Source organism: Rissa tridactyla, chromosome 5, assembly GCF_028500815.1.
Source record: "Rissa tridactyla isolate bRisTri1 chromosome 5, bRisTri1.patW.cur.20221130, whole genome shotgun sequence".
Lineage (NCBI taxonomy): Eukaryota > Metazoa > Chordata > Aves > Charadriiformes > Laridae > Rissa > Rissa tridactyla.
Window position 1 is genome coordinate 10,894,511 of NC_071470.1, and position 27,437 is coordinate 10,921,947.

General features: G+C 39.7%; 1 protein-coding gene across 1 annotated transcript in view; it reads right to left on the minus strand.

Annotated features, from left to right (window-relative positions):
* The window catches only part of PAICS (phosphoribosylaminoimidazole carboxylase and phosphoribosylaminoimidazolesuccinocarboxamide synthase), a 41,415-nt gene extending 13,978 nt beyond the window's left edge, over positions 1 to 27,437 (minus strand). The window contains exons 1-10 of the mRNA XM_054203021.1: positions 27,049 to 27,437; positions 21,163 to 21,249; positions 17,604 to 18,083; positions 16,428 to 16,517; positions 15,604 to 15,675; positions 11,066 to 11,152; positions 7,782 to 7,853; positions 6,667 to 7,068; positions 5,161 to 5,226; positions 3,876 to 4,095 (exon numbers count right to left, since the gene is read on the minus strand). Of these exons, the coding sequence (XP_054058996.1) occupies positions 3,876 to 4,095; positions 5,161 to 5,226; positions 6,667 to 7,068; positions 7,782 to 7,853; positions 11,066 to 11,152; positions 15,604 to 15,675; positions 16,428 to 16,517; positions 17,604 to 18,083; positions 21,163 to 21,249; positions 27,049 to 27,436 (1,964 nt within the window). The 5' untranslated portion in view covers position 27,437. The remainder of the gene's footprint in view (positions 1 to 3,875; positions 4,096 to 5,160; positions 5,227 to 6,666; positions 7,069 to 7,781; positions 7,854 to 11,065; positions 11,153 to 15,603; positions 15,676 to 16,427; positions 16,518 to 17,603; positions 18,084 to 21,162; positions 21,250 to 27,048) is intronic.

Here is a 27,437-nt window from a genome sequence, read left to right on the forward strand (position 1 = left end):
TGCTTTTTATTAGGTTCGTTTTCATTTACAGCAGTTCTGTCAGTTGGTTATCTGCTTGACCACAGGACTGCTTGTGCAAACAAAAAGGAGACCTTGCTGCAGGGGAAGGAAAAAAGGGTGTGAGTCTGTAGTGAGTCTGTTGAGTGTGATGCTGATAGCGCTTGTGGATCCACCAACAATATAAGCATCTCTGCTCCCTGAAACTCATTCTCCAGCATTTGGCCCAAATAAAGTTTGGTCTACCAGGAAATAATCTAAATGGGGCAGTCAGAGGACTTTCCAAGGTAATAGCCCTATCAAAGAAGTGTAAAGTGACCCATTCATCTTAGTGAATGACTGTGCTTTAGAAAAGAATGGAACTTGTATTAATACAGGTCAGAGTGGTTACTGTTCCATTTATCTGCCACATCTCAAAAATTTCAGCATCAGTCATTTGTAAACTGGAGAGGAGACGGATCTGCCCTCACAGTGATCTGAATGGCCCCCTGCTGCAGATATTTGATGAGGTAGAAGAGAAAAGACCTCTGATTTTATACGATTGCTGCTCTTGCCATCATTGTTTGGTGTTGATTTTGATTATTAAGCTGGATCATTTTCATGATTTCATTTATATTAAGATTCCCAGGAGCAGTTACATGGAAACAACCTGGTCTGCCTTTCTGCTAGAAGGAGCCATGTTGTGGATCTGTCTAGGAGGACCTCTCCTCCCAAACCCTTTCTGTTTTACAGTAGTGCTCTCACACATAATCATTTAGCGTGTGTCAGGTGGTGTCCCAAGTTCCACTTAACTTGCCCGTAAGCGTGCCTAGACTAAATATTGTGTGACTCTAATAAATGTAAAGCTGTGATCAGAGCAGAGCCACAGCACAAGCTCAAGTGGATATAAAAATATACTGGAAAGATGAGTTGGATTAACGAATGCTATTTTTGAAGGGACTTTTTTGATAAATCCTTCACTCTAGAAACATTTGATTTAGGCCATTTTCACTACCCTGGGAGATGCTGTCAAAAGGAGACAGACCATAGCTCTAGACAACCAGAATTCCAAATGTGCAACGTTCATGTTATTTTGTGTCTAAGCAAAAAGTGATGTGGAATCATAACGACAACTGCAGCAAGAAAGGTTGTCTTGATGCCACTTTGATTTATGTATCTCAGCATCCTACATATTCAAATAAACTAGTTGTTATCTGTATAAATGGAAGTAGCACATAAATATTAGATGATGCCAAATGCCCCATCCACTTGACGTCTCTTAGCATCTTTGACCAAAAATAAATGTGAAGATCAGGAAAGAAAGAGATGGCTTTCTGACAAGACAATTACAAAAAGCAAGCTATGCTTTGCAGCCACAAAGCGGAATAGAAGTGGAATCCCACACAAAGGGAAGTCCACCTTCTTTGGACATTTGTTTGTCAGGTAAATCCCGCTTTCTGGAAAGTTTTCCGAGAAAAAAAACCCTTTTGTTTGGAAAGCCACTTACGTTCTTTTTTTTATGTCAGTTCTTGCTTCATGTCTACCCTCTAGTGTTGATACGAACAGTTTCCAAATAGAGATTGCAAGTGTGCTCTGCAATTCTCTGCTGTGACCTACTAAGAATTTAGGCAGTCCTTTGCCTCAGTGATTTTGTGCAGTTCTCTCCTGAACTACAGCATTTAAAACCAGATACATATTTCTTGAAATATCTGCTTATTTTAATGAACGAAATAAGTATTTCTTATTTTCTGGAAGAAAATAAAGGGGTTTTTGGGACATTGTACTGAATGACAGGAAGTTTTGGAAAGATTGGGATCCTTGTGCATCACTCAGAATTTTATGTGCAGTTTGTCTTTGCAGTGCTAACTGCCTCCCTCAGGTTAGCCTTTCTTCTGCTGGGCCAGTCACTGCAACAAAAGGAACCTTTGAGCTGCTCCAAGTTAGGGCTAGCACAGCTGAAAACTTGCCGAGCTGCTTCAGCTCACGCAGGAAACCATTTCCTTGTTTTTTCCCTAAGTGGTTAGTCTTGTGTCAGGTTAGTGCGCTGAACTGGTTTATAGGGGATCCAGCAAGCATCACATTGCTCAGAGTAGCATGGCGAAAAGAGGATCCTGTTGCAGTGAGTTAACAAATCAGCTTCAGCTGTTCTATGCAACTTCATCCTGGCACTCATGGAACAGAGCAGGTACAGCAGAACATGCAAGTGATCCATATTATTTTCAGTACAGTTATTTTAAAAACTTAATTTAAATCTAAATGGAACTAGACTGTTGAAATGTATTAAAATTAATTCGGGTTGGATCACGCATTTTGTGGTTCACATGTGGAAGGAGAAACCTGTTATTTTAGTGCTGCCAGGAATGGTGAGGTCTTCAGCTGGTTCAGCATGTTCTAGAAGGATACCTGACTGTGCTGTGATGGCAGTGACAGATCCTTTGTTCTCCTACCAAAAGACAGCAGTTCTGTATGCAAGTAATATAACAGATGCGAGTTCAAGGATTTACCTTTGAAATAACTCATTGCAAAGAGAGAAAAAAAATTTTTAAACCAATGATGATACTAGTATTACAAGTCAAAGAAGGTTTATACTGAAAAACCAATGTAAAATGTGAAAAGTGGTAGATAAGCACACAGTGGAACAACTGTACGTCCACGTCACTGTATAAATAAATATGATTTTCTAGGGATCTTTCTCTGACTTCTCAGAATTGTTTTAAAAATGCTAGTCAAATGGCAGATAAAATCTACCTTGGTGGAAATTATTTACCTTTGTAATGTCTCTCATAAAAGAATTACAAGAAAATAATCATAGAGCAGGAAACAAAGCACTATATCCAGTAATATTTTTGTGTAAGATTTTGTGAAGAGGGATTTGGGTGGAACTTAGGCCTCTCTGTATAAAAACACCCTGGTGGCTGTTGCTACTGCAGTAAGGACTTGACTATTTGACTTCAGTTGTGCCCTTGTGTATGCCCAGAACTGACCTAGCTTTGGCAGGGCTGTGCAGGTCTATGACTGAGATCCAGAAATGAGTTGTTCTGCTTGAATACACTGAAAGAAAAACCCTGGAAATGCTTGCCTTGCAGGCAGTACAGGCTGTAGAGTACTTAAATAATCACAAAACAAAGTAGTGGCTAGTAGGATTTTGTAGAGTAACAGTTACTTATGGCATGGCATTTGTCACTTACCATGTCATTTTTCCCTGCACTGTTTCTATGTTTTCTGTACTTGATTTGGTTAGTGGACAAAGCAGACCCTGCCCAGTACAGAACAGGGACCAGAACACGTGCCTGCCCCTTCTCGGTGGGCATCAGCTTTGTGTCTGTCCTTTCTGGCTCACTGAATTCTCCAGTTCATTGCTGCCCAGCACTGTAACTTCAGCAGGCATATGGGGATGGTCCACCACCCCAGCACAGGCAAGTGGCGAGGCTAGGAGGAGGGGAAATGCTGATAAAGGAATGAAATGTTGTGTTTTCCCCACCAGCCTTGCCTAAGCAGAAAGAAGTTCTCTAATGGCTTCAAGTGTTTGGTTAATTGTAGAGGACTAACTTGTTAGGAAGGTGACAGAGATGGTAATTGGAAATGATAGGATGAGATTTTAACTGTACATGTTTTCTATGATCAGTCAAACTATTGTTTTCTTTCAATTAAGCCTGTTAATTGTGGCATGCAGGTGAGCCGAGGCACGTAGGCAGAGGTTGTATCTTTTACTAGACTAACCGATGTCACTACTAAAAGCTCATAGTTAAGGATTATGATGGGAACTCATACCTAGTTTTAATTTAAATGACTGAAGGTTAATATATTAAAGGGGAGCAACCATGTAATCACGTGGGTGACCTACACTCACAAATGAGTCTATTTCATTTCTTACTGTCTGACAGAATCTCTTTGCATGCTAATTTTGTAGAAAGTTCATTAGACCAACCTGTTGTATGGCTGATGGATCAGCATACAGCTGTGTTCTGTTCAGGTCTTGCATTTCTTCCTGCTTACAAAGCCTTTCTAACAGTAACTTTTTGCCTTCTGTTACTGTGTGCACTCTCTCTGTTAATAGTTTTTGGAAGTGGAGTATGGTGTTTTCAGAAGCACTTTTCTTAAGTGGAACAGGTGACACCTCTGTGGACAAAAGCAAAGTATGTAGTTAGAGTGCACAAGTCAATGAACTGCTGACGCTGAAGTTTAGCACATGCTAGATTTTCCCAATGCTGTCCTTCTGTTACACTCTTTTGGCAGGCATTGCCTGGTGTTGTGTAAGGGGTCATTGTATAATGGCGGGTAGGAATGAAGCAGTCCTTGTAAAAATCACTCATATTTGAAACTTTCAGCTTTGCCTAACTACTGTGTTCTGCAAGACGTACTTATCTAATAAGCAATAAATGAAAGTATATTTAATCACCCAGAGTTAGTCCTGTTAGCACGGTTTGTGGTGGTGTACTGTGCAGGCTGAATTCAGAAATGTTGTGGTGTTCAGATCTGTTTGTGTTCATCTGTCTGTAGACAAGACATCATTTTAGTATTAAAAATAAGGGGAGCCTCCTAAGAACTAAGTTTGTGATCTCTCATTGTTGATCTTTTTGATTTTTTAGGGCCTGACAGTTCTGCCAGGAAGAAAAATAAGCTCCTGACCTTTCCTATATCAGATTGCATGCTGCATATTTCTATCCATCCCTTCATTTTTCTCTCCCAGTGATTCTATACCATATCTTCTCTTTGGAATAGCTGTCTTAACCTGTTTTCTCTTGTACAACGTGTTAGACGTGTCTAAACATGTGATTCTCCTCTCATTTACTGACACATAGTATAATATGAGGAAACCACAGCCACAACTGTGATACTGTCCCTATTTTCCTCTGAGCAACACAGATAATTAAGAAATATTCTTTTAAAAATCTTTTAATCATTTCCTTGCACTTGATTCTTATAAATCAAAGTCTTTCCTGATGTTTACCTCATTTACAGCAGGATGAGGACTGAAATAAAGAAATCGCAGTTTTTCTTAGACCCGCATTTTTATCAGGACTCTTCTCTTGCAGATTCTTGAGAGTGAGATAAGAATGTTGTTTTGGAGCTTGGTGTTTAGTTGTAGGATTATTTTTTTAACTGTTTTAGTACTGGAAACTAGAATCTGGGATCCCATTTAACAGGACTGTATAGACGCTTTAAAAAGTCAGGGGTTCTTACCATCAGTCCATGTTTTCCTCTTGATACCCAAGGATCCTGTGTTTGCTGTAATATCTCCCACTGAAACTTAGAAGAGAAAAGCAAAGTGTTAAAAGTATTTTGCAGAGATTCTCAAAGCACAGTTAGTCACACACCAAAAAACTTTATACTACAAAAGCAAATGCATTGGGACAAGTGACTCGCAGCAATGAGAATCTTCTAGAAAAGTTAGGTGCTGGGTTGGCATACAAAATCAGGGTGGAGAAACACTTATTTGGCAGATGCCTTGAGCAGTTTAATAACTAAAGCTTCTTTTCTGAAAAGTTATTGTTTTACTATCTTCTACATCAGCGTTCACAGCACATATTACACAGTCCTTTTCCAGCATGCTAAAATGTAAAACAGCCAGGTTGGCTCAAATATTCCTGGTGTTAACAAATTCCATTCACGGAAAAGCAGAATGAGCAGTAATATCTTCAGTTTCTAGATTTGCAATTTCTGTCTTAAGAATGTAATTGAGCAGAAGAATGAGGCAGGTGAGAAGCAGTGGTGTCATCCCATGACTGTGTGGATGTCACTCCAGCCTAAACTAATGTCACTACCGTACGGTGCCCTTGGACACCTTGTTAGGGCTCTGATTAATGAGTGAGGACAGCTGGCTTAAGGATGGCTCCAGCGGTTTCTGCTCAAGCTCTCCTCCTGGCCTCTGCTGCAGAAATGGTTCAAGTCCACAACTAACATTTGTGATATTGCAAATTATTATCTAACATATTGAGAAAAACCAGAATTAGTTCTGGTTTACCACAACTCACTGAGCTCTGAGATGCAGTGTTCAAGTTGCTTCTACAAGAGCATCTGATCTGCCTGCAGCAGGGGCAGGTGGCCGTGAGAGCCAGAGCAGTCGCCCAGTCATGAGAACCCTTACAGCAGAGACAAGGCTAGCCGTGGGGTTCCTAGATCAGAGGTCTGTCGTTACTAAAATAGATGCAAACTCTATTTAGAAAACAGATTCTGCTTTACCAAAATTAATATAATAATTACAAGTGCTGAAATAAACATCACTGCCCTGGATTTTTCTCTCTCTTGATTGTGGTGTGAATTGAATTAATGAAGTTTGCTGTTTCGAAGTCTTTGCACTTGATTGTTACAGATTCTGCAGTTCTAACTGGTATGGGCTTGCAGTTTTCTGTCCATAGTACTTTACATGTCTGCTTGATCACCTCTAAAACCTGTGACGTTTTCTAGCACCATTTCACTGTATCTCATTTAAGCTTCCAAAAGCACAAAGATTCTCCCATAACATTGAACACTTAGGTGTTTTCACTTTTTGTTAATGTTCTCACTTCTAAACTCCTCCAAAGACCATTTCTGTTTGCTGAGCATTGCCTACTTGACCATGCAAATACAGGTTCTTCAATTACTTTCCCTTCCCATTCTGGCCACGTATTTCACCCCTACAGCATGGGTCAACAAGCAACTTCAAGTTTCATTTTAATCGCTTTATCTCATCATTGAAGTTTTTAGTACCTGATAGGAGACTTGAACTTTCACATCCCCAGCCCGAGGGACCCAGAGGCTGTCTTCTTAAGATACAGTCAACTTCATCGTAAAATCTCATTTTTCTCCTGGGATTACCAAGATGCTCATTTTCCTTCTGCAGCGCGCGGTATTCATATTTTAGGTTCTTGTACTTTGTGCGACATTGTTTCCAGTCTCTGTCTATACCACGTTTCATTAACCTTCTGGCAATTTCCTCAAATATTTCTTTATTTCTTGTGGCCCCTTCAAGCATTTGTTGTATCTTTTCATCTGACCATATGTTTATCAGAGCTCTGACTTCATTATCACTCCAGTGTTTGCCTGCTCCAGTATCATTAACTGTAATAACTTTAAAGTGATTCTGTGTTTCTTCCAAGGGAATGTGATTGTCTGAAAATATAAATGAAGCAACAACTGAGCATTGCTGAATATACATATATTAAAGTGTAACTGTAGCTAATGATATAGTAACAAGCTGAAGGATTAAATGTTTATAATAATCTCGTTACGAAAATCTTTTAACTTTGCAATGTTAATATCCATACATGATAACATTTTGATTAAGTATGCAAAATATGTAGCAAGTGAAATCTCTTGTTTCTCCAAGGCATATAAAATACCACATTTTCTCAGTGTAATTTTGTTGCTGCTGTTGTCAAATTAGACAGATGTATCCCAGTGCTACATGCAGGAAAGCAATAGGCCTTAAGCTTTAAAAGCAACAATATAACATCAGTGATAAGAAAATGTCTTTCCAGTACGGTTTCAAATTAGAATGGCAAGGAAAAATATCATGCAAATGAAAATGCTACTGGGAATTCAATAGAAGAAAAAAATCTTACCTACATGTTTGGAAGTAGGCAGATGCTGCTCATCAGATAAGTACAGAATGCAAAGTTGAACTACGGTATTAATGCAAGTTTTGTTCATGACAGGGAATAGAGCTATGAAACTAGTTTTTAAGTTTAGTGATAAAGCTAGACTGGAGTCAGAAGTAGAAAAGTAGAGCTGTGTTTACAGTGGAGATCTGGGTGCTCCAGTTTTGGTACCGAAATTACAATGTGATTTTGTTTCAGAATAAATGCATGGAAATTAATACTCACCTGTCCCGACTATCCGTTTTGCTACTGGCGTACAAGATCTGTCTTCTGAGGTAGTGCTTATAGAATCATCATCTATAGAAACAGTTTTAAATAAAACAGACCTGGATTTAGACAAATAAATTGCTAATATTATTGCCATCCTCTGCAGGTGACACATATCTTCAATTAAAAATGTCATACCCATTACTGTAACCCATTAGTTCTAACAAGTCTTCTGCCACGTACCTCCCTAAATCAAATTATTTATTGGCATTTGTCATAAGCCCTATCTTTCTTTCTGCCCCTACATTCTCCAAAAGGTAGCAACACAAATTTAAAGTACTTGATTAAGCACGTAGGCGTATGTGGATAGTTTATATCTCACATGTAAGTCAATTTGCATAACATGTTTGTACACCTCAATTAGCACAGGTGTGCCTTCCAGATGTGGGGTAGGGCAGGCTTGGGGAGGCTCTGGGGCCATTTGTAAGGGCACATGTCTGCGGATTCACTCCCTCCGAACAGGGCTTGGACGGCAGCCCTTCCCTTCATGGGGCCATGCCATCTCCCCTGCTGATAACACGGATGAGCAGGGACTTGGGCCCTAGAAGGCCACTGTCCCCTCTCAAGTCTGGGAGCTGTGCAGGTGGTTTGGATGTGATGAGGAAGAATGAGAGGCACAGGAGCCTGCGGCAAACCTGCATGCAGTGTGACTGCGAAGAAACTGAAAAGAGACCTTCCCTCCTTATTCCTACCCATTCTCCTCTATTCAGGACTCCGTTTAACCACAAAAAAAGTGGTTTCAAGTCCATTTTAGTAAGCTACCATGGTGGGTTTCAAAGCTGGGCTCTGAGGTGTGCCTTTCCCTGATCCTGGGAGCCAGGGCAGGTTGGGATGCTAGACTTTGCTGAGGAAGGTTGTCCTTTTGCCTTCCTTTAGCAGACAGCCGTGTTTGTTTACTTTTGGGTGTAAGGCTAGTCTCGGATACAGAGCTTTTATTATGGAGATAACACAAGCAAAAAAAAAATCGTAAAGTAAACAATTCATTAATGCTTTTGTGGAAATCTTTAGCCTCAGCTTAAATTGCACTTCCTATACGTAGGGATGGCTCTATCTGAAACCTTTCTGTGTGGATTAAATGACACAACAGGGAAGACAGAAGAACTATTTTTTATTCTACCAGCATCTGAGTTATCTTCAAAATTCCATCCTTAACAGGACAGAAACATCATTCTATTATTTTTATGCATGTCTACATGCCAGGTTTTTTTTCCTTCTGCAGAGCTGAGACTATACTAGAATTGCACTCTTTCACAGCGTAAAAACTATTCCCTTCAGAAGTAAAATTCAGGAGCCCTCAGAATCCTGGAAATCATCTATTTCGCAGCTCTGCTGGCTTTGGGCTCATTTCCTCATGCTTATCCGAGGCTGAAAGTTCACTTTTGTGTGGAATTACTTTCTGGGTTGGGAGGGAGAAAAAGACCAGTTCTCAGCATTTTGGTAGGGGATGTCATAGACCAATTATCTTTAATACAGTTTTTGGTAAAGGGTAGAAGTAAATATTGCTCACATTTTGAAAAACTGAGTGCATGGTTTAGACTCTGTTAGAAATAAGAGATTGTTGGTAAATAAGCAGTGGTTCTTTTGATGTGCTTTCTATAATGGTACTTGCTAGCATATGCACAGAGTAGTACTTGGAATTCGTATCTGCTTTATAACTTGCTTTCTCTTAAGTGATTTGGTAAATACTTGTTTTCATAAACCATATGCAGGAATAAATTTGATACCTATGGAAAACTTAGAATCAGGAATTATAGTCTCATAAGTGTGTGATTTACTTGGTACTAGAAAAAAAGTGTTTTTTCATAAATAGGCTACCCCATAACTCTTAAGAAAATGTTTCCATCTTCCTTTAACACTTGGAGCTATCGGAAATACAATTTTGGGCCAAAACGAAGCAGGAGTTTGGTTTTTTTTTTACACTATTACCAAAAAAATGCATGGCTTTCATTTATGTGCTCATTCTCTCAATTATGCTGGCTCTCTAATCTCTTTCTGCCTTTGGCAATGGCACTTGTGTTCTGCTGACTTGCGTGATTGCTATCCTCAATTGGGTATTACATGACAGGAACAGGGAATTTGCGTGTATAAGGCAGTCGATCTGCACGACGTTTTATCCTGTGTCATTGTGTATGAACTCTTCTCTTTGCGTTAAGTGTGACTTCGCTATGTCTCTGAACTTTCAGGGACACAGATTTGCTTTATCCTCAACGTAACTTGTGTTCCTGCATGTCATTGCTGTGGTGGCATTGCTCTGATGTTGTCCTCAGTGCCATACGCCTTACAGTTGTCTTTCATAATCAAGATCAGCATACGCAAACTGTTGTAAAAGCTGCGTTGGGTAGCGTGTCTCAACACCCAAACTCCGGATAACATAATTGCTGAGAAGGAAACTCTGGATCACAGAAATATTGATGCACACAATAGAAATATTCTTATGGTAGAAACTTTCATTGTAAAAGGGCAAAGAATTGTTGTTCACAGAATCATTATAATAGTGTTTTTTATTCTTTCCATTAATTTCTGGGTGTAAACAGCACTACTGTAAAGTATACTTTGACCTAGGCTGTCAGGTCAATAGATTTTAATGTAATGGTTATTTCCTCTGATGCCTTTTTTTCACAACCTTCCATGGTTCTGTGCTCATTTATTCAAGAAGATTTATATCCCTACTGTATTCTAATTATTCTAATGTTAAATTTTAATGTTTTTAATAAAACAAATCTTCTCCTGAATACTTGTCACTGACTGTATGACTTCTACATATTGCTGAGGCTCCGATTTCAGTTTAACTTGTAAAATAATTCAGAATATTTGTGGCAGTTGTTTGATAGTGAATGGTCTGAAATTAAATGCACTGTCATGAAGCAGTTTGAAAAAATGGACAAGGCATAAAATGTTCAGTGTTTCTGAGACAGCTATTTAGCTCTCCGGTTTATCATTTCTAGCAACTGTGTATGAGAAAGAACAGTATTTATGTCATAATCAAACGCAGACTTATCACATCTAGCATAATGAGGAGTATGATGTCTGGGAAAATAAGATCTTGTTATTAATTGAGGGAGGGAGAAATAAGTGTTTATGCATTTTTGCAATATGAAATCAAAAAAACCCCAGATTTTATCTTAACCTAGAAGTAGAATGAGTACAATGTGCAGGAATAACACATGAACCTTAGAAACCCGCAGTTGCTAGTAAAGTAGAATGTGCTGTTACAACCATCAAGACACAAAGTCTTGACCTACCTATGTCAATCGTCTCCTTCTTTATTTGTGTAGCTTCCGGAGCTGCCGGGGTGGAGCTGGCAAAGTCCCCATCATCTTCAAGGATTTCTGTAAAAAAAAATAATTTAGAGAGTTCTTATTAACTAAACAGGTCTTGAGTTATGTCTTGAGGATCAATAACTTCAGACTGCCATTAATGATAACTGTTGTTAAAGATTTAATCTCGTAATACATCAGAGCTGCCATCAAAGCTGTCCGAAGTGATAGGACAAGAGGTGATGGTTTTAAACTAAAAGAAGGTAGATTTAGACTAAGGAAAAAGTTTTTTACGATGAGGGTGATGAAACACTGGCACAGGTTGCCCAGAGAGGTGGTAGATGCCCCATCCCTGCAAACATCCCAAGGTCAGGTTGGACGGGGCTCTGAGCAACTGATCTAGTTGAAGATGTCCCTGCTCATTGCAGGGGGGTGGGACTAGATGACCTTTAAAGGTCCCTTCCAGCCCAAACTATTCTAAAAAGCAGTGGGCTTAAGAGCAGAGTTTATACACTTACATATTAAAATAAATCGAGAACACCACCTAACAGTTGCATAAGTTTATGAATTAAATATGCAAAGTCTAAAGTTATTTAAACCTGGATCAGGTTTGTAGAATGGTTCGCTGATTGTGGCTGTAAGGTATGTAGTAACTGGTGAACATCTGCGCAGCAGAAGCAGCAAGATGGTGACTTTCATAAGGGGTGCTTCAACACATACTGAAATTACTGAAAGACTCCCAAGTGGCTGATGCCAAAAGTCACTGAATTAGCCCCAAAAGGGGCAAGGGTCCTGGCATTGCATCAGGGTGCTGTGCCTGGACAATTGATCTGCAAGGCTGTCTGCCTGCGTGATAAAGACAAAGTACTAAATGCCTGTCCTCAGAGCATCCCCTCTGCTGTGGCTTGGCAGGGTGGACAGCATAGAGCAGGGTGACAGAGGTGTCCCTGGGCTCCACTCCATGGGGAGGAGAGCTCCGCTCCTCTGCCATTGGCTCGCTGGTGTTTAAGGGAGAAATCCACCCCTCCGCCCTGGGATGGACGGGTGGATGATGCAAGTGGTCCTTCCGATCCTCATTTCCAGGTGAGGTCACTGCTGTACAGAGATTAATAGTGAAGGCCACACTGCGGATCGATGACAGCGGTTTCTGGCTCCTGGCCTATTCTCAGTCCATTCAAGAATATTGTCCCTAAACATTGAGCAACAAACCATAATCTAGAGCCATTTTATTAAAAATTACCCCCCAAATCAATACAGCCTTGTTTGCACTAGACGTTCTTTATGATGTGACCAGCATCATGTGCCTTTTTATTTATTTTTTTTCTTTGGCAAGCCAAGAATGTGGGTAGGGAGCCTGGCTTTTTTTTCTAAGCCACTGTTCAGCGTTTTTGGAGGGAGGGCATGAGGAGAGCAAGACGGAGCCAAAGAGAACAAACCATCGACAGTTTCTGGCACGGCTAAAACACAGTGGCTCCGTCCACATTGTTTAGTGAAGCTATAGACGGTTGCCAGCAAATATGTTTAATCTCTACTTTGTGTTTGAAGCGTTGCTCACAAGGCCACCAGAGCAATGCTGTTGCAGTCTTTCCTTGTACCCGCTCAGACTGATACAAGCTCTGTTCTCTTTTGGCACTCTGTCACTGTCACTATTTATCCCGTTTTCTGGCTCTCGAGGCAAGATTAGTAATTTGTCTCCTAATCCTTTCTCTCATGTGTGTCTTGTATATTGTAAAAGGGGAGTGGTGAATGTCAAAGCTAGGGAAATTTTTTCAGTGTGTGGCCTGTATTTACTCTCCCAACAGTTTGCAGAGTTGCTGCCATCTCTCCCTGATCTGTGAGACTGGATGCAGATGGCTCTGGATGCACAGACAGGAGTTTGTGTCCGTGGCTCAAGTATGCCTTGGGCTAAGTCAGTGAATAATAAAGAACTTCTGCACTTCTCTGAAACACTGCTTCATGCCAGCCTAGGGCATATGTATCTTTGGACCTTATATCTGTACATTTTAAAATTCTAAGCACACAGCAGTAAGTGTTCAAGCCAACATAAGTGCCCGAGTATGTACCAACTTAAGATCTTAACTTTAAACAACAGATTTTTAAAAATCCCTTGATTAGGAATGTATCTTGGTGGTGTCATGACTTATTCCAAATTTGTTCTGAGAGGGACATATAGTAAAGTATGTGGGGCACCAGAAATCCTAAAAAATAATGGCAAGAAAAGTAATTTGTTTAAAACAAAATACTTGCTGTAAATTTTTTTTTTAAGAACATCAGGCTACTGTCATTCTTTAGAATCTTGTTTTCATCTCCACTGTTGTTCCCTGGCACTTCAGATTTAATCAAACACCTGTATACAGTCTGTGGTCATACTGCAAAGTCTGACACATGCGGAATGTACATGTAGATGGAGTTTGAATTGACTGACTACTGTGCTAACTGAAGCAATTGGATATTCTGAACAGATTTCTGGAATTAACTGTCCTTAAAAGTGATCCCATGAAATAGAAAACATCAGTCAAAATGGCTAAATTAAGATTTTATTTCCAGATTCGTTTAATATGGGCATTTTTTACCAGAAAGGAGAAAAATTTACAGTGACGCCGCTAGCCTCTCCTAGGCTGCTTTTGCTAAAAATGAAATGGGTTTGTGATTGCTATGATGCTCTTGCACCCTCTGCAGGCCAGCCTGCTGAGAAAACTACTCCAGGGCAGTGCTCCAGAGAAACTGCAGTAAACTGTTACAGTCTGTAGAAGAATGTATAAGGATTTATTTACCTCTGTCTTTTCCTTCTCGGGTGGGCATTTGCTGCTCTTTGAGGAATGAATACATGTGGGCAGAGGAGAAAAACAATCCCATGAAACATTAAATAACTAGGTATTTTCCTGAAACTGCTGCATTTGTCTTCTAAGTAATAACATTTTAATGTTTTCCTTACTAGAGTATGGCAAACCTGATTGAACGGTTTGTAAAGTTTGTCAGTGGTGACAGTGTTATGTGGTTGATAACACAGATCCACACATAAGATCGCGAGAAGCACGTGCGCTTCTAAGGGAGCTTCGGCACCTCTGTGTATCTACAAAGCTGCTGTTGCCAGAAATTAGAGGTCTGCCCAGGTTAGCTAGTATATATCTAGACAAGTGTATGCATAACTCTGACTGCAGAGTACATTAACTCCATGTACTAATTAGGAAGGTACCCTGATACAAGGGTAACAGAATCTCTAAATTCTTATTTTTGTCAAATTATTCTTTTTACCAATTTTTTTTAGTCACATGAGTATGTATATATAAATTAAAATTACATGCCTGTTGAGAAACAATTTTCTACAGAAGTTCTGTTGAATATGGAGTAGTCTTTAAGAAGTCACATCCTAAAGGCTATCGATTGTCAGACACCTACTGATATCTAAGAACCACTGTAATATGGTGTCCCTGCCTGACTATCTTTTTCGCTATTTATCAGCAAGTAAATTTGTGAATATAAAGGTACATACAATCACTTCACTTACCAGTTTCACACTTTGAATTTATTTGAACTGTCTAGGAAGCACGTACCACGATTAGAGAATAAAGGGTCTCCATGGTATTGTAACATAAAAAGTGTGCATCTTTTCTCTGCTCTATATAATGCCTAATTACATTACCATTAATAACATTAAAGTCTTGGTGTTTTTTACCACCTGTGATAAAATTATTTGAGTCTGTATTGTTCATTTGGGAATGAGGGAAAGAATTTTGGAAACTGAAACTGCATCTCTTCATGATGCAGTGCTGTGGTTTTGCCTTTTTTTCCCCACAGAAGTTTGAACAGTAGTCTTTAGAGTGGATAGGCTTCTGAAAAACTTGCTATTTTAATCTTTCCCCACAAAATCAGATTGCAATTACAATTACCCAAAACAAACAAAATAAGCAGTTAAAATACATATATTTGACAAGGGAAATGGTAACCAAGGTAAGCTATTTACGCCTAACACTTATCCTAAAGGACTGTTAAAGTGTCAAAAATGAGTACTCAAAACTTTACTTTAAGTATTCAGTTAACTTTATCGTAAATAACTCGTTTGGAAGATTGCAATCCAAAAAGTTACAATATTACACAGCTGCAGGCAGCTGCAAACTATGTCAAATGACAGTTTAGTGGCACTGCTGAAGCTATGTATTATTACAGTGTCTTAACAACTGTTTGTGCATATGTTGTAATTTTAGTTACTGGTTCGGAGAAATGGAATTTTATGCATTTTACAAGTAGTTTTAATTGGATCCCACAAACTACTATTTGTGATTTCTTACATATTTTGTCTCTCTCAAAATGCGGTCCCTATATAGGCAATGCACTTTTCACGACAATCTGTTTTTCTCTAATGAATGCCTCAAGTGCCTATGGTGATTTAGTAAAAGGCCAGTTACATATTTCTTTATTAGTAAATTTAAATTAATAAATGTAATTGCTCTCGAATGGTAAAACAACACTACTGTCCACTATACCTCAAATTACCTCTCATGATCAACCATGGCTTTACTTACTTGTCATGGCTGTTTCTTTTGCTATATGCAGAGCTGCCAGATTCTCTGGAGAAGTATTTACAGTAACATCATCTGTCAGAAGATTTTTAATTTGACATTAAAATCTTCCAAGTTCACGTTAGACCATTTTAAATTCTGTAGGATTACTCCATAACGCCTAATTTAGACCACATATTCTGCCTCATGCTACTGAAAGAGATTATGAAGTCCTCTGCTGTGGACAGTCAAGCCCATTAGTCTTTGAAACTTTCATGTGTCTCTACCTGAATGTTAAATTTCCACTTCCCCTGAAATTTATGCTTTCAGGTGTAAAACTTTTTTGTTTTTAAAGAGTGTATGACCTTCACACTCAGTGCTAGTAGTGATACTCTTAAATGAAGTTTTCATCCCCTGACATAAGAGTGTACACAATTATATTAAATACTGATCACATTCTATTGTGAAAAAATGCTGTATTAGTTTATGCACAGGAGACTGAACAATTCTAATCCTTGGGAAGATATAGTTTAAGTAAAAGTAAATGCAGTAATACATTGCACTCAACTTGCTTAGACCAATAGTTTCTTCTTTACATCTTGGGTCACGAATCTTTGAAAAGATTACTTACTAGACTGTTTTTATCAAATTTGGCAGAGCGTTGTAAATGTGCAAGTATGCCTGTATTTATTGAAAGTATGGTTATCGCTATGACGTTATCACCTCCTTAAAAGTTCTTTAGGCCTCTGCATTTTGTAACCGTCATTACTATGTGGGCCTACTTTAGAAATCCATCTTAACTTACTAAATTTAGAGTTTTATATATTATAGAAGACTTTTCAGTTTACCTGAGTCAGAAACTTTCTTTATATCTGCAACCCGTAGTTCTTCTGACATATTACTAACAGAGTCCTCTTCACCTGTGTCTCCAGGCATTTCTGCGTAAATAATGCTATGTTAATTAGGGCACCGCATTTGTGTACTACATAAGAACAGCTGTGCTGTGTCAAATCAAAAGATCCATCCAACCCAGGATGCTCCTTATGCCGGCAGGCACTAAGTAGTAGATGCGTTAGTAAAGAGCCTATAAGGCGCAACTGAAGAGTAACTATTCCCCCAAAATGCTCTTGTAGTTTTCAGCCAGAGATGGTCTCTGTGTTATATCTTTCTTGACTTCTTCCATTACTTTACTAACTTCTAGTCTTATATTTGGCCACCATAATATCATCCTCTGTGTAGGATGCTTACTGTGTAATAGTTTTATGTTTAATTCTGTTCTTAAACAACAGGCCTGTTTCTGGTTGTACATACCAATAAAAAATGTTTTAACTCCTACGTAGCGTAGGTTCATCAGTCTGCTCTAATTCTGCATTGATCCATCCATTACCAAGTTATTTGTCAATAACCGCACAAAAATAAAGGCAAGCTCTGACAGCATTCTTGATGCTATTCCTTTTGCTATTTTCACAATAGTTGTCTCACTAGTTTGGGAGTCTTGCTCCAAAGGCTAGTAAGATGGGGCTACTGGGGACCATAAGAGAAAGACAGTTTAAATGTTAATTTTTTAACTAACGTCTACAACTACAGACTTCTTTTGCTCAACGTCTTCATTTTTCCAGTAACACAGTCTCACCATCTCTCCCATCTATTTTTTTAGCTAAGCTGAAAAGTCTCTTCTGCCATGACTTTGACTGGAATGATCTCTCTGTATCACTTCATCTTATCCTATGTCTTCACCTTTTTTTTCCTCTTTTTGTTTCTCAATTCTATTAAAAAAAGAATCATTCGGGGTTGAAACTAGATGATCTTTAAGGTCCCTTCCAACCCGAACCATTCTGTGATTCTGAAAGATTAGGTTATAATGTAAAGTGAACAACTGGACAAAATAATAAATTTACATTCATTGTCCCCGCCACTCCCCCACCCCCACCCCCAGGAAAGTGTTTTTTTTTTGGTACTCTTAAGGTCTCTCTAGAGCTGGAAGACTAAAAATTTTAAATGATATATGGGTATGAAGTACTTACCTATGGAATCCTTTTCTGATTTTGCTTCTGTCCATTCTGGAGGCCTCTCACTTTCATCATTATCTGATTTACTTGCTTGTTCCATGGTGCTGTGCCCCAGAATAGCATCCAGTTCATTAAAAAATTTCATACTTTTACTTGAAATCCCTGAGTCTTGGGCACTTTTTACACTCTTGTATTCATGTTTCAGATTTTTATATTTTGTCCTGCACTGCTTCCAGTCCCTGTCAATTCCGAACTTTTGAAGTCTAGCAGCAACCTGTTCAAATATTCTTTTATTTCTCACTGTCCCCTCCAGTTGTTGCTGGATAGTTTTGTCTGACCATACGCATATCAAAGCTCTGACTTCATTAACAGTCCAGTGTTTTCCTCCTTCATTTGCTACTGTTGGAATAAAAACCGGTGTTTTGGAAGCCTCTATTGCTGCCGTTGCATGACCTGCATCACGTGGGGTAGGGGAGAGACACAGACATGGGTTACCTGCATTGGGTGGTCAGGGTGGGGAAAGGACAGAAAGAATGAGAATGAAGTATGTTATTTCCTAATGATTTGTCTCTCCAGAGAAAGATGGAGCAGAGGTGGCATTAAAATCAAGCTATTGGTTATTAATTTGTTGGTATTTTTGTTAATTCTGACATCATTTTTGCCTTCTCCTGAAAACCAATATTAAGATAGTGTGTGTACATTTAATTGACCTAAGAGGAACATTTCTTTCTTCCTGCCCTAATACACTAAACTTTTACTTCTAACACCTTTGAGAATAACCGATGAGCTGTTCTGTCCTTCAGACTTTAGCGAGGAGAAGAGTCCTCTTTGGAAGATACGAAGTGCTGCGTTAGCACAATGATAAATTAGGCCCTGAGTCACTGACATGAGCATCAAGACTTAACTTTCTGCATTCATGCCATACTTTTGGTTTTACACACATGCAGAATTTTAAACTGGGTAGGGATCTGAAAAATCCGATCCTTAACTCTTAACAAAGCTCCCTTTTGTTGGGGAGCTGAGGAATGGAGACTTCTGCCTGAAGTCATACAAGCATATTTGTGTGATAATGAATCCAGTTCTCATAGTACCTCCCCCTTTCTCAGGGCGGGTCAATCAAAAATATTTGGTTTTTTTAAGTAAAAAATAAAGTTTGAGTTGTCTTACTCTGCAAAACTAATATATTTTTTATTTTCTCCAGTCTTCAACTTTGTTTTTTAGTATTAGGAGGTAAATGATGCCATGCAATTACTTAAAACTGATATACGATCTCTTGCAGTTTTTTTAATGTTTCCTTCTTTCTAATTATGAATTTGCTTTAGGATTTCCTTTTCATTACCAAATTAGTTTGGAAAGTGGTTTCTCATGCATTTTCTAAATCTTTGCAAAAACAGCTATTTGAGAAAACCCCCACGATTCCAGTGCTTCATCAAAGAGAGCAAACACAAAAGTGCACAGTAACTGACACAGTTTTTTACAGTCACACTGAAGTGATAAATGCCTTTGCCAGTGTCTTATTCTAAACGGGCAAGCCAGGTTACAAAGGTTGGATACTTAATAGTCACCGAGCTTTGGGTGATGGCAAAAACACCTGGCCTTTGCTTGTACATAGAGCTTCAGTCAAGTGTAGTTGTATATAATAACCCCTCTGGGGGCAAACCTGCCCTAGATAGAGGCATTCTTTGCTAGTCTCTGTAATTCATTCTAGTTGCGAAAAAGGTGTACTAACAGATACCCGTTTTTTCCCTGTTAGTCCTGTGTTAATTGTGACTCTGCAGCAGCCAGCTCACCGATGCGCTGTTGAGGAGGGTAATTTTCAGGGAACATACCAATTATGCTTTCTTCATTTCTTCCTGAGGGAGTGAAAGAAAATGCTTGTTTACAGGTGAAGGCAACCGTAGGAATTGCCATGGCTGTATACCAACATACACCAGTATTTCTCAGTAGTAAGTTCATTTGCAACTGAGCTCACTTTCGGTTGTGGATATTAGTTCAAATCAATTCTAGTGACTCGGTGCATTGCTCATTCGTTCTGCTGCACGCAGAGTGGAAAACAGTGGCTGTGTTCGTTCCTCATTCCCTTTAGAAAACATTCTGGTTCAAAATATCTCACCCACAAGCACCGCTTTGAAAAAAGTTGTTATGGTCACTGTGAAAATTTTCCTTATGTCTCAAATGTATTTTAGCTCTAATTTGTTTAAAAAAATTGTTAAGACAGGATATACATTCATTTTTGATATGAAAGATGTGTTTATGGCATATCAGATTTTTTTCTAAGCTTCCTCAAAATGAGAAATCTGCTGAAACGAAACGAAAATATTACGGAATATAGATACAAAGGGCTCAACTTCTTTTTTTTTTTTCAGTGGTGTCTGAAATAGTGCCTGTAATCTTAAAATTAAAAAAGGCACTAATGGAAGACATTTTAGTCTCGGTGCTTACTTGAGAGTCCATGCAATTGAAGTTATTTTGCTGGCTTTGTATAAAGCAGCTTTCTCAGAATTTAAGATTTTCTTAGCAGGCCAAATGAATCTGCGTGGCAGTGTGTTGCAAGAGCACTGAGTAACACAGACATATTCCTGTAAAATTTGAATCAGATACTGCAAGAAAAGTTTTGTTTCTATATATGCGCATATAATTCCATGTGAGATTCTTGTCTCTTCCTTTATTTCTTGTTATGCCAGGCAAGAGGGGTGTAGTGTGTAAGGTAAAAGCCGTAGGTTTAGCTGGGGCCTTGTTTTCTTCCTCAATACGGCACTTCGGACATTCTGTAGTGAAAAGTGTTGTAACTGGACTGGGATGTGTGTTAGGGTATATAAAAAATGGAAAGAGCACGTAGGAAATTCAGGACAGTGCTGCTGTTTACCTAGGCAAGGAATGAGCTCATCAGTTGCCTAATTCTGCCTAAAATGTGTTCACGTTTCTCCATTCCCTTTAGCAGCCCCTTTAAGGGGCTCCCACCCAGGATCTCCTTCCTCTTTCTGGCTTCCCAGATTTGTGCTTTTGCTCCGTAATGACTTTCCTGAGCAAAACTACGGGCAGGTTCCAAATGAATTGTTGTATGGTTGGTTGGACTAAAGCATTGCTGACCACGCCTTGCTTGGAGAGAGGACACGGTTGCTTTGAAGACCACTGCAAATCTGGATTGCTCAGTGGGACAGGTCTGACCTCTGCATCTCTCTCCTGGCTCATGCTGCTTTAAGCAGAAATTACGTGACTTAGAGAAAACCCACAAGTTGACATGGGTATCACATGCTACCATTTGGCATACTTTTCACTAGCATTTAACAAAATTAATGTGGTTAATGTGGTTGATATGATTAGGCCGTAGCATGGGATGTGTTTTGAATGTGAACGGTGGTCATGCAGATGTTATACCACGTACAGTGGCCAGTATCTTGTGATGCGTGAGACTGCTGAGTGTTGAAATTGGGAAGGAGATGGTGCAAAGGTGTGTCTGTTTTAAAACTATGTTGATCAGAAATGGAATGACAGCATATTCAAGCTATCAGAAAGTGCTCTGACAGCCATGCTGCTTTTTAGTTTTTCATCTTTCTGTGCCACCATACTATACCTAGTTGAACTGGTCTGACATGGGACATAAAAAGTAGTGGATCTCCTGGAGCATCCTCATCATCTTCTAAAGAAACTGTTATTTTACCTGGGAAGGAAAGAGTTTTTAGATGAAAAATAGGTATGGACTAAATTAGCTTAAGTGAAGATGTCCATACACAATGAGAAGATTATTAACTTTGTGATCTCCACACTTAATTTGTAGTTAAATTAAATTTAAAATTAATTTGGCCTGTCCCCATAAGGGGACACAAGTTACAGGAGGTAAATTAAATTATTTTATATCTTGCATGTGAAGCCTTTTTGAAATGTATTTTAAAATTCTTGTAGAAACTGACTTGTTTCTAGTGACTTGTATGATTTTCTGACTCAGTATTTGGGATGGATAGCACATTAAAGGCATAGTTTGAAAGTAGATAATGAAAAGTAAGAGACATACAAATAAAAGGGGACTTTGCACATGGATTCAGATAACCACAAATCATTTATGTAACAAAAAAAAATATCCAAGAAGAATATTTAGAGAAGAGTGTGAAGAAAACAAGAATGTTCTGCAAAGAGTTTTTGAAATCTGTGGAATTCATTAATGGCTTAGACAAAGCAGGAAAATATTGTGACCAGAGAACAGACGCATTTGTAGCTGATGGGATTCAGTCTAGCTTTTCTCAGTACTCCTACATTTGTTTAAAAAGCAATATTATAGGAATTGCTATGTAAGTTAGAAAGCAGCATATGTAAGTCAGGTTCTGAATCAGCTTAATTTTCAGAGGACAGACTTTTAAGTTGTTCTACAGTAACAGAACAGGGGTCCGTATTGGGACCAGTACTGTTCAATATCTTCATCAGTGACATAGACAGTGGGATCGAGTGCACCCTGAGCAAGTTTGCAGATGACACCAAGCTGAGTGGTGCGGTTGACACACCTGAGGGACGGGATGCCATCCAGAGGGAACTGGACAGGCTCGAGAAGTGGGGCTGTGTGAACCTCATGAGGTTCAACAAGGCCAAGTGCAGGGTCCTGCATCTGGGCTGGGGCAATCCCTGGTATCAATACAGGCTGGGGGATTGAGAGCAGCCCTGCCAAGAAGAACTTGGGGGTACTGGGGGGTGAAAAGCTGGACATGAGCCAGCAATGTGTGCTCGCAGCCCAGAAAGGCAACTGCATCCCAGGCTGCATCAAAAGCAGCGTGGGCAGTAGGTTGAGGGAGGTCGTTCTGCTCCTCTCTGGTGAGACCCGACCTGGAGTGCTGCATCCAGCTCTGGAGCCCTCAGCACAGGAAAGACCTGTTGGAGCGGGTCCAGCGGAGGGCCACAAAAATGTAGAGAGGCACGGAGCACCTCTGCTATGAGGACAGGCTGAGAGAGTTGGGGTTGTTCAGCCTGGAGAAGAGATGGCTCCAGGGAGACCTTATAGTGGCCTTCCAGTACCTAAAGGGATGGGGAATGATGGGGACAGAGTTTTTAGCAGGGCCTTTTGCAACAGGACAAGGGGTAATGATTTTAAACTAAAAGAGGGAAGATTTAAACTAGTTTTAAGGAATCAGTTTTTCCCTATGAGTGTGGTGAAACACTGGCCCAGGTTGCCCAGAGAGGTGGTAGATGCCCCATCCCTGGAAACATTCCAGGTCAGATTGGACGGGACTCTGAGCAACCTCATCTAGTTGAAGATGCGTCTGTTTATTGCAGGGGGGTGGGACTAGATGACCTTTAAAGGTCCCTTCCAACCCAAACTAGTCAATGATTTGATGATTCTAATATGCTGTATTCAATGTACCATGTTGACAGGAGGTTTGAAATGTTGATTCAGAGTGTGGGGAGTTGACCTACTGCCAGCTCCAGCCAGGCAGGTCACACAGATCAAAGCTACCTGTTCACAGGTACTGCAGGAGTTCGTCATGAGGAACAGTAACGAGGTGCAGTTAGGATGCAACCTGGTATCCCTGACGTAGGTGAAACTGAAAACCACCTTTGAAAACATTATCCTAAATTCTCCTGGCTTTCAGCAAGGCTCAGAATGACTCATAGATGCCTGATCTCCGACTGGTCCCAGCTGTCCTCCTCGCTTCCCCGCCTGGAGCTGCTGCTGCCCACTGGGGCCAGGCTATGGGAGGGAAGGAGAGAAGGAAGATGTGCCCCTGCCTCCATCTCCCACCCCAGGACAGGTGTTCCAGCTGCTTACCAGCTGCAGAGCAAACTATGGAGAGAGGAAAGAACATCTCTCTCGGAAGGCTGCTGTGCGTGCCAGGGGTACTAGGATGAGCAAGTTTAATTACATTGTAATATTAGAAAGAAAAAAATATTTTAAGTAAATAAGAACAGCTAACACAAAAAGATGTCAGAATATTTGGTGAGTCAATAAAAGCATATGAGGAGCAAAAAAGCTACTCAATAAGACTACTGCATGCTTATTAAAAAATATGTATATAAAATACTTGTCAATGACATGGTTAATGTTAAAGTCCAGATGTGAAAAACTATGTATGAGTGGCATTTTCAAGTCAACATTTCTGAAGGATTTTTTTGCATTTCTAGTAGCTGTCTGAGTTTTGTACCTATGGTAATATTGTCATTGCTGATGCGTTTCTGCTCAGGCTTGATAGTTTTTCTGCATTTGCTGTAGTAAAGTGAACGGCAAGGAAAGTGACAGTGTGTTAATATTTAAACATAAAGAGAGTAACTTAACATGAATTACTAGGTGAACTTTACCTTTGTAAATCATGTACTCAATTTATTAATACTTGCTTTGACTTGAAACAATCAAAACTGGTTAACAAAATGGGAAGGTCATTCATTTGAACTCTCACGAATGATACCATTTTTCATAGTGCACCATCATCACTCCACATGGATTTTCTCGGTTGTTGGTTACTGGGATAATAAACTAAAATTTAAGAGAAGTGAACATGTTGAGTTGTATCTTTTTTAATTATTATTTAAGCTACAACTCTGTGTTTGCCTCTCAAAACGTGTATTTTGGGAGGACAACAGGAACATCTCTGACTTGCACTGCTGTGTGTGGTTATACAAAAAGTGTCTTTCCATGAAGGAGCTGGGAATTGTGTGTGTGTTGCTACCAAGTTTGTCCCAAGATCCCTCTCACTTAGATTTGATTGGGATTTTCAGTATTAATTCCTTCAATTACACTTTCAGAAGAAAACTGATTTTGCAAGGTATGAAGAAAAAACTCAGGGAAACACTACAGAAATACCATTCAGTTCCATAAAAGTAGTCTTTTTTTTCCTTCCTTCCTTCCCCTTTCTCCCCCTCCCCAGCACTCTTACAGTAGTTGAGATAATCAACCAAACCACACACAGAGGTGTGCTTTGTAGCTTACGTTAAGGATGGATATGAATATTTAGACTGAGGCTAAGCATAATGGTAAAAAACACAGTAATTTCTTTGGGAGCATGCCCTGTCATGCTTTTTAAAAAAACCAAATTAGTATAGCTACTAGGTTCTTAAAATAAAGACGTACACGGTTGTGGCAGACCTACGAGCAGAGGCCTGCGTACGGCCAAAGACACAGTGAGCGGAGCACACAGAAACAGGAACGCAGATGTTGATACGGATGGAGTGAAGAGGAACCAGTCCAATATAAACATGGAACAGAAAACAGCTTCGCGTGCTTATCTTAGTGGGAACTGAATAAGGCGACTGGGTTAGTGATCTGAAAGATGTGTTTACTTGCCTAGCAGGTGCATGGAAAGTTTTAGAGCTCGGGTACAACACCCACAGCCTGAGAAGCAATAATTGATTTCGGGCCAGAGTCCAGGCCCTCATACACCACACACGGTGGACAATATTATTTGGCAGAGGTTTGAGTTTGTTAGCATTTTGACTTCCTACTCAAGTCACAAGCCTAGACATCCTTGGTTCCTCCCGCTCTGCCAAAATGAGGGTTTTTGGTTTCCTGTGGTGGGAGCCACACCATCAGGTCTGCCCCCACCACGGGACGTGTGAGCATCAGCCCCAGAGCCACAGGTGCCATTTTAGCCTTACAAGTGCCCTCTGAAGTACAGAGCTGGGCAGACACGGCAACTCTGACCGCCGTGGGCAAAGGACTGGGCCTCCAGCACAGTGTGACTTGCTCAACTTGTATTCCTAAATGAAGGAAGTTGATGTTCTCCCAGCTGTTCTCTCTACCCCTGTTATGGGTGTATTCACTCTGCGTAGCTGCAGGACACATTTTCATCCTAGTGGGTTTTCTTTGTGGCTGAATTATGGTTGCTGTGGAAATCTTTGCATTTAAATTCTTACCATTAGTGTTGCATTATTACAGTTAGATGCACTTAACTTTTGTTTATCCATAAAACTTGTTTTTTTTCCTCTAAGGGAGGAACAGAAATGCTTGTGCATTTAAGAGATATATATATGCATATCATCTTTAAAACCAGACTGTCCTAATGCTGCAAAATGAGGTGTGTCTCACCCAGGGGTAATTTTTTTTAATATATTCTAGTTTGGGATTCGCAACTGAAATTAACCTTTTCTGATTTAAACTTGCTAGAGGGCTAAGGTAGATGAGAATTAGGATTCATAGTTGGTGCAAACTAAATCAAAACACAGAGGGCAGATCCTCAGATAGTTTCATGTAGTCCTCAGAAATGTCACAGCTTGTATTAGCCACAGTTCTGCAAGTTTAAAAATAAAAATGGATTGCGATACACAGTGCAGAGAGCACGTTACAGTATTATAAAATTGCCTTTTTAATTTAAAGTGACTTTGACAGATTAGAGGCTTTCTGCTAGTGATGACAAATTAAGGTCAAGCTTTTCGTTAAGCTAAACAGTACAAGAAAAATGCCAATTTCTTTTCCTCAGACCTGTAAAACAGCATTGTAGAGGGAGACATGGAAGGGTACAAGGGCAAACTGGACGTCCAGCTCCTTTCTGTGCCTTTGGCAATCTCCCCTGATACTAAGGTTGAGTTTTTTGTTTTCTTTAAAAAGATTCACAGTCTTAATTAATGTAAATTGCCCCATGCTGTGGGAACAAACGGCTAAGCTCTGCATTTCTCTTTTTAGACATCTTATTTTGGTACTTATAACTGTTATTGGGGCTTATGCTTCAGTGACATTTAGGATGTGACAAGGAGATTTGAGTGATGTCAAATAGCAGATTGACCCTAATGAAATGTTAAGCACAGCTTAAATGCATATGTAGAGAGAGCTGAATAAAACAAGAGATGCAAATAATTTGGTAAAAACCCCTTCAGAATAAAAGCAGTTCTAATAATTTGGTTTGCCTCAAAATAGTCAGATAAACATGATGATTTCTGCTTTCCTCACTACATAACAATTTTTAATGAAAAGTTATTAAACATCCCTCTGTTTCTCAAATATTTAAGTTGAATTGCTTACAAAATAATTTAATTTACCATTAGTCATCATAGCTAAATTTTCAGTTACCGAGAAATAAGAATAAAAATCCTAAATTTCACTTGTATCACAAACACCGATTAAAAAAAAAAGCAAACCTGACCGTTTCAACCTTTACTTTTATCTAAGTTTATATCTCAATTGGAGCGCTACCAAACCTGCTTCCAAAGTACGAATGTCAAAGGGAAAGACATTCTTAATTTCTGTTTCAACCCAGCGCAGGAGCCTTGAACCCAGCGAGTACTCACCGAGGCTGCGATAGAAGCAGTTAGCACAATTTTGCTAGAATTACGCTGTATTTACAGACTTCGACACTGGTGGGTGCTAACATTTTATTCCCCTGCGCGAGGAGCGCATCAAGTCAGTTCTAACAGCGCTGCTGGGGCTGCGCAACCTCCGCTCCGGCTCCGGCAAACTCAGCCTTCGGCTTTTTGTTCCCTTTGGGTTTTAAGCAAAGAGAGGAAGGAAAAAAAAAAAAATAGAAGCAAAAACAGTTTTGTTTTTTTTTACCTTGCGTGCTCTCTGTTGTGGGGCTTGTGTTCGGCTGCGTCTCAGTCGCAGAACACCTGCCGTTTTCTTCTGCTGCTAATTGTGTGACAGGTTCATAGCGCAATATGGCATCCAGATCATGGAAAAACTTCATGGTTTTTGTGACATCCCCAGAGTTGTGGGCATATTTAACCGTTCTGTATTCATACTTCAGATTTTTATACTTTGCACGGCACTGTTTCCAATCCCTGCAAACTCCTAACTCCTGCAACCTTTTAGCAATGTAGATAAATATTCCTTTATTCCTCAGGGTGCCGTGGAGTTGCTTTCTGATATTTTTTTCTGACCAGACGCTTAACAAGGCTTTAACCTCCTCCTCAGTCCAATGCTTCCCTGCTCCACTCTCCATG